General features: G+C 54.2%; 1 protein-coding gene across 1 annotated transcript in view; it reads right to left on the bottom strand.

The window, feature by feature from the left end:
* The window catches only part of DNAH10 (dynein axonemal heavy chain 10), a 146,059-nt gene that overhangs the window by 23,426 nt on the left and 110,466 nt on the right, over positions 1-12,167 (bottom strand). Inside the window, 5 exon segments of the mRNA XM_046025237.1 lie at positions 3,184-3,358; positions 5,073-5,234; positions 5,748-5,945; positions 8,426-8,506; positions 9,119-9,322. Coding sequence (XP_045881193.1) covers positions 3,184-3,358; positions 5,073-5,234; positions 5,748-5,945; positions 8,426-8,506; positions 9,119-9,322 — 820 coding nt within the window.

Below are 12,167 nucleotides of genomic sequence, written 5' to 3'. Positions count from 1 at the left end.
CAAACACACACACAAACCTCACAATCAAACTCAAATGGCCAATGAGCCACTGGGGAAAATATCTACAACTCACATCATGGTTAAAAAACTGATCTCCTGGGTGGCTCAGTGGGTTAAGCCTCTGCCTTTGGCTCAGGTCATGATCTCAGGGTCCTGGGATCGAGTCCCACATCAGGCTCTCTGCTCATCGGGGAGCCTGCTTCCCCCTCTCTCTCTACCTGCCTCTCTGCCTACTTGTGATTTCTCTCTGTCAAATAAATAAAACCTTTTTAAAAAACTGATCTATCATGTAAAAAGCCACTGGAACTGAATAAGAAAAAAAAAATGAACACTAGCAATTTAACAGATAAATGTGCAAAGCATATAAACAGTTCACAGAAAAAGAAATACACACGACCCTCACACACATTTTTCACATATGAAAAAAAAGGCCAACATCACTCGCAATAAGGGAAATGCACATTAATACTACACAAACACCACTTTTCATCTACAAAACAAGCAAAAATCCAAATGCATTAGAACGCTCTCCACTGGCGAGGCTATGAGAAAGCAGGCACTCATGTGGATTGCCAGGGGAGTGTAAGTGGGTTCCACCCCCAGGGAGAGCATTAAGCAGCAGCTGTAGACATTATAAACACACACACCCTTGGACTTGGCGATTCCACTCTAGAAATGTAACCTTCCAGGGGACTTGCCCAGCTGCACAATGAAGTATGCTCAGGGTTATTCTTCTGCCTTCGTACAGGCAGAAGACCGGCAACAAGCTGAAGCTTCATAAACTGGGGCTAGTTAAACAGACGACAGGGCCGTCCAGTGGAACGTGATGAACTCTTCTCAAACACGGGAGGAGCTCATCACACGGCAACACGCGAGAGATCTCCAAAATGCATTGTTCACTGGAGAAGCCAAGATATAGGAAAATGTGTACAGTATAAGACCATTTACACACCAAAAAAGGGAGGAAACAAGGGCACTCAGGTCTCCCTTGTTCTACCACTAACCTTCAGAACCTAAACCCGGGAACTGAAGAGACATGTATCTCTGATTGCCTTGATCATAAAAATATTCTGGATTGATATGTGAGAGCAGAAAGGCAGTGGGTACCTATTGTGTGGGGGGAGGGGAGCTCAGCTGATGGGGAAGGTGGGAGGGGCTTTCACACGTCAGATGTCAGAACCGTGATCCTAGCTCATGCTTACTTGGCACCAACAGCGTGGTGAACCCAGTCCTGGAGCTCTTCCTGTAATAGTTCAGTCAGTCCATCCTCCCAATGGCCCCAATGCCACGGGGACAATTATCATCATCCCCATGTCACAGAGCAAGAAACTACAGCACATGGGGCGCCTGGGTGGCTCAGTGGTCAAAGCCTCTGCCTTCGGCTCCGGTCATGATCCCAGGGTCCTGGGATCAAGCCCCACATCGAACTCTCTGCTCACTGGGGAGCCTGCTTCCCTTCTTCTCTCTGCCTGCCTCTCTGCCTACTTGTGATCTCTGTCTGTCAAATAAATAAATAAAATCTTTAAAGAAAAAAAGAAAGAAACTACAGCACAGAGAGGTTAAGTGAGTTGCCAGAGGTCACACAGCCCATAAGAGGCAGAGCCCTGCATGCACATATCATCTACTCCAATAATCACATTTTTTAAAAATTATTCCTTTTAGGTGTTAGGCCATTTCCACTTTCTCAGGGATGAGCTGAGCCCCCATCACACACCTGTCTCAGGCGTGATACAGGCACCCCTCGTTCACTGTGGGGACACGTAAAGAGCTCTCTGTTTAGTTCTTCAGAAGTCCCTTCTCTCCCCTCCCCCTTGAGCTGATGTGGGGACCCACAGCCCCTTCTTGCCAAATGAATCCCCTTCAAAACTCCTCCCCAGCTCTCTGCTCTTACAGAATATTTCTGCTGCTGACCTCGGTATGGTGCCCAAAATTTGTGTAGCTAACAACTGGCTCTTTCCCTTGAAAATGTGTATGCTGGCGGTCTGTCCCCCAGCACAGCTGGCCATGCCTTTCTGCTTCGTTCCGGCACTTCGGTCTGAACGTCTGACACATGCCATTGCGACTTTAAAACGTCCATCCTTATACCCTCGGTCAACCGTGCTTTGCAGAACTGAAAGAAGGACTTCTTGCCAACAGCAGCAGAGTCTGCAGATGACCTCCCAAGAACTGCTTCGGTCCCCTGCCCTGGAACCAGCCAGGCATTCGGTTCAAATCCCCGAGTATCACTAATGAGCAAACAACCAGGGCACAGCCTTCAACAGAGGAAAGCTGCTCAGCCTTTAGGAAGAGCAAGAAGCACCAAGAACAAGCCTCGACCTGCCGGGAGCCCAAGTCGGAAAGTCAACCAGCGACCTGGAAACAGGAGACTCTCTCACCGGAGGCCTGACTATGGGGCCAGAAGGACTGAACCCCATCTGACAACAAGGATGTGACGGGGACAGCTAAGGGGCTGAGGGTTGCAAGCAGAGGTGTGGGGGGAGTTTGGGGGGGGCGGAGCTAGGCAGACAGGGCAGTGCACCTTCCTGGCTTCAGTCTTGGTGCTAAATTTACCAGCAAGATCCCTTAACAGGGCCCCAGGGTCAGACCACACAATGCGGGGAGAAAGCTCCCCCACCAGCCCCACACCGGGCCCTTGTTCCTGGAAGTGCTCTGTGGTGGCAGATGCAGTCATGTTATAGGCTGTTTGCCAAATGCCTGGGGGCCACAGCGAGGAGCCCCTCTCACCACCCCTCTCAAGCCCATGTGGCTAGAAATGGGGGCCGGGCATCCCCTCTTGGCTCTCAGCTCGTGGTCGTCTCTGTCACACTCTCTTCAGCCGGGCACTGGTCCCCTGGATCAGGTGCCCTATGGCTGTTTAGAGCAGATACTGGTGTGGGGCTTCCTGCGGAGAGCACTGGCCCACTGCGCTCTGGAACTCAGCTCCCTTCTCCGAAACAGCCTGGGTCTAGGGCCAACAGGCCCTGCTCCCTCCTGGCTGGGGAAGACCTGGGCCGTACCAACTCCCTGCCCAGGGCCCCAGCTTCCTCATCTGCAAATGAGGACAGGACCCATGGCTTAGAAAGCACCCAGCCCAGTGGCCGGCCCATGACGGAGCTCCGTAAGGGTCTGACCAACAGGAGGAATGGAATGGCTGTCAGGAGCGCCACGGGTGACCACACGCGCGTGGAGATCGCCATCGGTCACCTGATCTCAGTCACATCTGATTTGTCTAGCTTCTGCAGCTCCAGCTTGGCGGCCTCTAGGATGGGCATGACCTCGGCGAGAGCCATCTCGGCCTCCGCCTTCTCCACCGCGATGATCTTGTTCTGCTCTTCTATCTCCGTGGCTTTTTCCTCGGCGAGCTTCTTCTTTTCCTCGGCTGTGGAGGGAGAGGCTGGTGAGTGAAGATGCTGGTGTGGAGAAGAGACCACCCCCACGGAGACAAAGTCGCACACAGCCCACCAAGGTCAGTGCTGGGCTGTCAGGGGATCTAACACTCTTGGGCCAATATGGCAGCCTTGGGTGTTGCTGCTAGAGCAGAAGTTCTCAGCCGGCATGGGGTCTCCAACACCGGACCGCTGTTGACTCCGACTGGCCCACCCACATCCCACGACTCCGTCCCATGGGACAGCCCCCCAGCCCTGTGTAGCTGGTGTGAGTGGAGGACACCAAGGCCATCATCTATCTTTCTGGTCCATGGAGATCTCTCCGCTTCTCATCACCGTCTCCAAGGTTTGTTCAGACCCTGCTGAAAAGTCACCCCTCATAAGGTGGCCTGCCCCTTCGGTCACTCTGGATCCTCTATTTGCTTCATGACACTGATTGAAATCTGGCATTTCACTCAATTGTTGGCTCACTGATTGTCTGGTTCCGGTCACTGGAACGTAGGCATCTCCCCAAGGTCTGGAAGCCCGATCCCTAACACAGAGCTCGGCTCATGGTAGCTGTACTGGGCTGAAGAGCGTCTGCCACGATCCACGTCCACCCGTGACCTCCGAATGTGACCTTATCTAGAAAGAGGGTCTTTGGACATCTAAAGAGTTCATGTGAGGTCATACTGGGTTAGGGGGTCCTAAATCCAATGGCTTATGTCCTTATAAGATGACCACATGAGGACACGGGGACATAAAGGGAAGGGGCCACTGGCACCAGACACTGAGATGAACCTAAAAGCTACGGACTGCCGGCAAACACCAGAGGCTGGAAGAGGCAAGGAGGGGTCCTCCCCCAGAGCTTTTGGAGGGAGCACAGCCCCCCGGCACCTTGATTTCAGACTCTGGCCTCCAGAACCGTGAGAGTATACTTCTTGTTCAAAGCCCCCCCAGCTGTAGCCATTTGCTTGGGCAGCTCTAGGAAATGAGTAACTGTCCCTTATCTGGGGGCACCCAGGTGGGACTGGAGCCCAAGAACTTGAGCATCACAGCCCTGCTCGTAACCACTTTGGTGTACTGTCATCCCGTGCGTGAGTCCCCCGCTAAAGTTCCTGTGGACTCTGCTTCAGCAAATGGCCCCAGGGAACACATACAGTGGGTTCTCGACAAACGTATGCCGGATGCCCTCGGATTTTCCACTGCGGCGTCCTCTAGGGAGTCACGCCCACAGTCAACAAGCAAGTGTCGACTGAGCCTCTGTAGGGGGCAAAGTGTGTAGAGGCCCTAATGCTATGCAGGATCTTGACCCTGGGAGAGATCCTGGCCCTCAGAGAGATCCTCGCTGGAGCAGCAGGAGGACAAACACATGGGGAGAAGGAAGCAAGGTCACAACCGTGAAACCGTCAGAACTGAACAGCACAGCGGAGACTGTCAGCTCTGTCAGGGTGCCGGGAAGAGAGGTCCACGGAGCAACTATCACAGAGGAGATGGGCCTGGACCGGAGCCTCGTGGCAAGGAGGGCCAGAGTGACTGCAGGTGATCTCAGAGCTGCGGGGACCAATGGGAGCCCACAAAGCCCCACAGGCAGGAACGCTTACCATGTTCAGCAGAAAAAGGGTGGGCTGACAGGTGGCTTCTCAGGGATGTCCCCCAGTGGAACTCTGTCCTATTTGGGGGGGCCCTGCTGCCCCCTATCCTCCACCGAGCTGGCCGCACACTGACCTATGGCCGTGTTGGTGGCGATCTCCTCCAGCAGTGCCTCGCAGGCAATGGACTTCTCTGCCAGCACAACCTTCTGCACAGCCAGCTTCTGGTTCAGCTCGTCCAACTGGATGGTGGCCTCCTTCAGCTTGTCCAGCCCCCCCTCCAGACGCTTGCATTGAGCTGTAGAAAGAGAGTAGCTGTATTCCTCACCAAGGTGGGTGTGGTTCCCCACACACCCAACCAAGCCTCCCTGGGGATTCCAGCCACTGGGACTCAGCCGAAAAAATCATCTTCATGAGTCATCAGGCAGCATCCAGGACCTCCACTGCCATGCCGGGACCACATCAGCCAAAATAAATGTATTTCTGAAAAGAGCACTTCCCTTAGCCAACAGCCAGAGCCAGAGCATTTTTTTTTTTTTTTCAAAAGCATTTTCCAACAGAGCGTGTTGCTGCCCTCGCACCCTATCTCTAGGCAGGGAAGACGCAGAGCTCCAAAGTGCACGACCCAACAGCAACAAAGAAAAATATGAGCAAGCCAGGCCTCTCCCATGCAGAAGAATTGCTCTGGGAAGTAAAATCTGGAATGTGCTGCACATTTGTCTTCATTAGCTCCTGCTGATGAAGCACTTGCTGAAAGACGAGGTCAGCACTTGGATCCTATGTGTTCTCCATCCCATTCCCCCCATCTTACCTGTGTTATACTGAGTTTTCTCATCCAGCAGCTTTGAATACGTGTTAATAAAGTCCAGATAGTTTTTGGGGGTTACATAGTTGCTACGCCTCAATTTCTGTAGAAATTTTTTGCTGAACTCATTCACGGATTCATGGACCAAAACAACGTGCTCCACCACACTGTCTGTGTTTTCCGCTGGGATCATCGGATTAGTCCCTGAAGAGAAAGGAACGGGGAAAATGCCTCTGAGGCGGTGGGAAAGAGTAGGTTCCCGAAGAGTTAAATACGACATTCCTGTCTGACCCAGCAATTCCGCTCCGAGGCATGGACCCACAAAGCCCTGAAAATGTCAAGACTCTTGCAGACAACGCTCATGGCTGCGCTACTTGCGACAGCCAAAAGTGGAAGGGACCCAGTGTTGGTCAACAGATGGCCAGATAAACAGAACGCAGTCCATCCCTACGACAGAAGAAAGGAAACTCTGTCCCGTGACACACCACGGATGAACCTCGGAGAACACGCTGAGGGTAAGAAGCGAGGCCCAGAAGGACACACATTGCACGACTCAACTTCATATGAATTCTCTAGATCAGGCAAATTCAGAGACAGAAAGTAGATGAGAGGTTACGGGTGGGGGCCTGGGGCTGGGGTGGGGGGAACGGGAAGTTGGTGCTTCATGGGGACAGTTTCCATTTTATAATGTGGAAGGTCTAGAGCTGGACAGCAGTGGCAGCTGCCCAAGAATGCGAATGTGCTTCGCGCCACTAACTCAACTCCTGAAGATGGTTAAAATGGCAAATTTTATGTTACAGATGTTTAAGCACAATAAGAAGGTGATATAAAAATGTTTAATAGATGGGGTGCCTGGGTGGCTTAGTCGGCTAAGTATCTGCCTTCAGCTCCAGCCATGATAGCAGGGTCCTGGGATCAAGTCCCACGTCAGGCTCCCTACTCGGTGGGGAGCCTGCTTTTCCCTCTCCCTCTGTCTGCTGCTCTGCCTACTTGTGCTCTCTACCTCTCTGTCAAATAAATAAAATCTTTTTAAAAAATGTTTCATAGAGAAAGCAAAAGAGCAGCTGTCGCCTGGTTGGTGGCTCTCCTGGGCCACAGGATGGATACATGCCCTGCGGGCAGGAAGGTCTGTCTCCCTGGCTGGCTGTGCCACTGTCCCGGGAGGGGGCCAGGGGTTTCAGGAGGGAAATGCACCCAGTGTCACTGCTGGATCCCTTGGGCCTGGCACACAGTGGGCACAAAGTGGGCCTTCCTCTAAGTCTGTTGGAACAATCATCTCTCCCAGTGCTCAGATCACAGCCCTTGGACCACCCAACAGACAGCACAACACACTCCCCGCCACACACAATGGGCCTGTGACTAAGAAGAAGGAAGACAAGATTGACCAAACGAACCGTTCAGCCAAAGGCTGCGGGTTTGATCTGAAATTATACGAGGAGCCAGAATACCACAGTCCATGGAGAAAAACCCTGCCTCCCAAATATCCACACTTTGGGGCACAGTTAGCCCAACACCAGGGAATCTGTTCCAACAAAAAAAAATTCTTAGCAAATTTAGGACACGGAGCCGCTGCATGGTGATGGCAAACCAAAGCGCTGCGAGCACACGAGGATGGCTCCCGGGCCTGCGGGGCTGGTGGGCCACACAGGATGTGCCCGTCCCGCCGCCTGGGTTTGTAAGCACAGTTTCACAGGAACACAGATCCAGCGGCAGACGTGAGGAGCTGCTGCAGAGCCTGCGTGTCCCACACAGCTGGAAATATCTACCACCTGGTCCTTTACAGGCCAAGTTTGTGGATCCCCCCGTTAGATGGTGAGTTCTATGGGGAGCACAGAGCCACACTCGTCCCTTTCCCCTGCATGCTGAGTAACATGACGAGTGCTCCCTGGGTGAACCAACAAGCGACTCATTTACGGTACACAGAGGTAGAAGGTGGAAACTATTTGCAGACCCACCCGGCGTCATTTGATGTCAAGGTGCAGACAAGAACGCTTTTCCCTAAAGATACATTGACTTGCTTTCTTATTCCAGAGAGTAAAATTAATAATCAAGGACTTAAGCGTTTGAAACTTCTGAACAAATTCAGCAGTGATTATCAGTCTCCTGAAAGGTCCTCCGGGCATCCTGTGAGTCAGGGATCAGCCCCCTTTTCCTGTAAAGAGCTCGGCAGTGAAAACGCAGCCTCCGTGGGCCATATGGTCTCTGCTACAATTCCTCAGCCTTGCAGTCTGGAGCTTAAAGCAGCCACAGACACTGCATTCATTGGCAAATGAGTCCGTGTCCCCATCACAGTCTGTTTCCCGAAACAAGCTGTGGGGCCCATTTGGTCCAAAGGCCGTGATATGCCAGACCCTGCTCTGGTAAAGCCCGGATCCGTCAGACGCCCTGCTGAGCATGGAGCCCAACGCACGGCTCAGAGCCCAGGACCCTGAGATCCCGACCTGAGCCACAATCAAGACTCAGATGCTGAACTGACTGAGCCCCCCAGGTGGCCCCAGTGCCCTGAAATCCCTTTGGGTTAAAGCACAGTATAAACCAAAAACACACTGACAAACTTCAAAGCCTTCGTGGCCATGGGTCTGAACGTGAAGAGGTCTACTGGACCAAAATTCAAAGTCAGAAAGTGATAACACGTTATTTTGTTATATCCTTAGCGTGCCTCACCCCCATTAGCGGTCACGTACCTAAAAAGGACTTAGCGACGGCGAGGAGGGCTTGAGAAGGCCAAGGCATGAACCAGTCGATACCGGTGTTATTTACAAGACCTTGAGAAGAGGGAGAGACAAAAGAAATGCTCAAGGACGGGGACACGGTCTTCAGTACCCGGCTCGGCTCGGTGGTAGAAGGGCTGGATGCGTCCAAGATTAACTCAGCCGGAGCAGAGATTCTCAGCCTCAGCGTGGCGGACTTTCGCCTGGACGGTCCTGCGTGGCGGGGTATCTGGGCAGCACTTGGTCTCTACCAACCGGATGTTGGTACCACGCCCCCCAACCCACCGACGCGAGCAGCGGAAACGTCTCCAGGCACTGACAAATGTCCCTGAAGGGGTTGGTAAGGTCACCCCCGACTCCAGAACCTCTGCTCTACAGGTCAGGGACTGCATCTTCCCCGAGGCTGGCAGGATGGTGGTAAAAGAAGAGAGAAGAGGGCTCAGTACGTGCCACAACGGGTGGGTGCCTGTGAGCCTTTCCTGGTGGGGGGAGACAGCGCCCCCCGTGGGCAGCCCGAGAGCCTGGTGGCCACTGGGAGGGGCAAAGCGGAGCCCCTACATGACAGGGCCTACCTGCCAGCCCGGGGGCCACCCCGAGTTTTGCTCTGCCGGGGAGATCTTGCTGGAGTGGGGGAGGGGATGACGGTGCAGGCTCAGCCCCGGGCACCTGGGAAATTCCTACACCGGGTCCTCAGGGTGTCCCCGACCGGCGACATGCCCAGGACAATGTGCAGGTTGTTGGCACTCTTGTTCACGAAGTACTGCCACACAGACTCCTTGGCCGGGCCCATGCCTTGCTTCAGGGCTTCCGGTCCGACCTGACTGAGGATCGTCTCCTTCTCCTCTTCCGGGAAAAGCGCGGGTATGATCCCTGGAAAACGAAGACCAGCACTGGGTTTCCCAGCCTCGGGGTTATCATCTCTCTGGGCACCGAAATGACAGAAGCACAGCGTCCCTGGAAGAGCAGGGGACACCAAGACCAAGGAGCAGGGCCTGGGCCCGGACACTGAGCCCCACTTTGAGCCTCAATCTTGTCGGTGAAATGAGAGAAATAAATGCCTCCCGCTCACCTGAGAGGGGATCGCGAGCGCCAAAGCCAAGGTACTCAACCGGGGGCAGGTGTGCCCCCCAAGAGACATTTGGCAACATCCGGAGACATGTTTGGTTGCCCCAGCTTGTGTGTGTACATTGGGGGGACGCGTTAATGGCACAGGGGTGGCGAGAGGCCAAGGGTACTTCCAACCGGCCCGGGACACCCATGAGAGCTGCTGATGTCAGCAGGACCAGGGATGAGAAACCACTGCCAGGTGTAACCACTCCAGAAAATATATGAATAACCTTGACCATGTGGGGAGCTATTTAAGTGAGGCCCCCAGGAGCTCTCTTGGCCTTCACAGAAAATACAGCCCAGACCTGCAGTGGGGCTTACAGATACGGAAAACAGGGCTGACCCATTCCCCTCCCTCACCAGCTGGCAACCCACGCATGCAAAGTCTGATGCCAACCCGGGGCAGCGTGTGCTAAATGCCACATCTGTAGCCCAGACTGTAGACGCCCTGGGCTTGCAGGAGCCTCGAAGCCACTGCCGCTACGGAGAGGCTTCTTGGGGGAGGGTGACCCCACATGGCATGGGAGCCAAGATCAGGAGGAAACGGGGAACTTGGCCCTAGCCTGGAGTGTGGAGCTCTGTGGTTTGTGCACACGCCCGCCCCCTTCCTACCCGTCCCACTTCCTGGCCACTCGTCCCTCTTTTCCTTTGGAAAATCACTTCCCCATTCTATGCCTGCCTGTGGTTTGGGTGGTCTGCCCCATCAGAACCCCTGTGAGCTCCAGGGTTGGGCTCGGGGGTGGGCATGGGATCCGAGCCGATCCGTGGGGCCCCTGCGGGAGACTCCGGCCGCAACACCTGAGAAAGAGTCTCGTCTACCCAGGCTGAAGCAGGAGGCTGCTAGAGTGGGGCCAGGCAGAGAGTGCAGCAGGCAAGAGGAAGAGCGTGGGCTAGAAGCAGGGGCAGGACGGTCTGTAAGGAGGGGAGAGCTCGGGCTGCAGAAACAGAAGTCCATCCGTGGAGACCCAGAACACCAAAAGCGTGGGACAGAGGGAACTGGTGACATGCAAGGACAGTGGGATTGTAGAAAGCAGAGAGAGGACCAGAGAGATGCGCGTGAAAAGTCAAGGTCAGAAATGATGAGGGTCTGGCTGTGACGGAGGATAAAGAGGATGCGAGGGAAGGGACAGGTTTCGGAGAAAGCCTGATGTGGGAGAGGCCCGGAGTCAACACACCCCGTGGTTCAGGCCTAATGAGAATGCTAGAATAACAAAGTAAATGGGAAGGTGCAGAGGGAGCCCGCTGACGACAAGAAAGCAGCCAGAGCCTCACTGGCTGGGATGTGGTCTTACTATAGTTACACCATTCCATATTAGTAGCATGCCTTCTTGTTAAATATCTGATGGGTTCCCTACGGAGCCAAGCCGGCCCAGCAGGCCTGGGGCTGCACTCCTTACAAAGGTGTGCAAGCAGGGTTGGCCCCTGGCCAGCATTGGGGCATCTGGACTTTGGAGGGGTCCTCCTGCCGTTCATCTATCCAAGTGGCTCACCTACAAAGAGTGTGGTCTGTGCTGACCCCACCTGCCTCCTCCCTGGAAATCTGGAACTCTGGTCGGGGCCAGGCAGCAGGTGCCTATGTGACCAGCTCCCACTGAAGCCCCCGGGTTTTGAGTCTCTAAGGAGCGTCCCTGGGAGATCATACTGCCAATGGGGTGTCACATTCAGATGAGGGGGAAGCTAGCGTGTCCTGTGTAACTGCCCTACAGGAGGGTTCTGGAAGCCTGTGCCTGGCTCCCGGGATGTCCCCCCATGTGCCCCTTCCTCTTGCTGATGGTGCTTTGTGACCTTCTGTAATGACATCATGGCCATGTGTTCTGTGAAAGATGGAGGAACTCGCCCCTGGTTCTCCTGCTACCATCTCAGCCTCTGGCTCACTCCCCCGCTTCTCCCTGCACCTAGCCCTGGGCTCACCTGATTTCTTGCACTTCCCCCTACCCCCAGATGGTTCCATCCATTCCCAAGGCTTTGGGGAACCACACGCCAGAGATGCTAAAATCGACATTTCCACCCCGGGCCCCTATTCTGAGAGCCAGACCCCTACAATCCAATCGCCCATCTGCTAATGAACTGTGTTCCCCCCAGAAAGAGATGTTGAAGTCCTCAGGACCTCAGAATGTGACCTCACTCAGAAACAGGGTCTTTTAGGAAGTCACCCAGTTAAAATGAGGTCAATGAGCTAGGTCTTAAGCTAGGACAACTGATGCCCTTGTTATAAAAGGGGAAATGTGGACGTAGCAACAGACATGCTGACCCCGGGAAAGCATGTAGGCACAACCCAGGCGAGGCAGCCACAAGGCAGGGAATCAGAGAGACCAGCAGAAGTTGGAGAGAGGCCTGGGACAGCCTCCCCCAGAGTCCCAGAAGGAACCACCCCTGCCACACTGTGGTGTGGGACGTCCAGACTGTGAGACAATAAACGGTAGTGGTTTTAGATTTTTTCGAAGGGATCTCTACCCCCAGCGTGGGGCTCGAACTCACAACCCTGGGATCAAGAGTCTCACTTTCCACCGAGCCCACCCGGCACCCCAAATGTCCGTGGTTTTCAACCACCCGTCCTGTCATACTTCCTTACAGCAGTCCTGGCACACTAATACACGCTCTGACGTCC

Source organism: Meles meles, chromosome 12 (genome assembly GCF_922984935.1).
Source record: "Meles meles chromosome 12, mMelMel3.1 paternal haplotype, whole genome shotgun sequence".
Classification (NCBI taxonomy): Eukaryota; Metazoa; Chordata; class Mammalia; order Carnivora; family Mustelidae; genus Meles; species Meles meles.
This window is presented reverse-complemented; position numbering and strand designations above follow the sequence as displayed.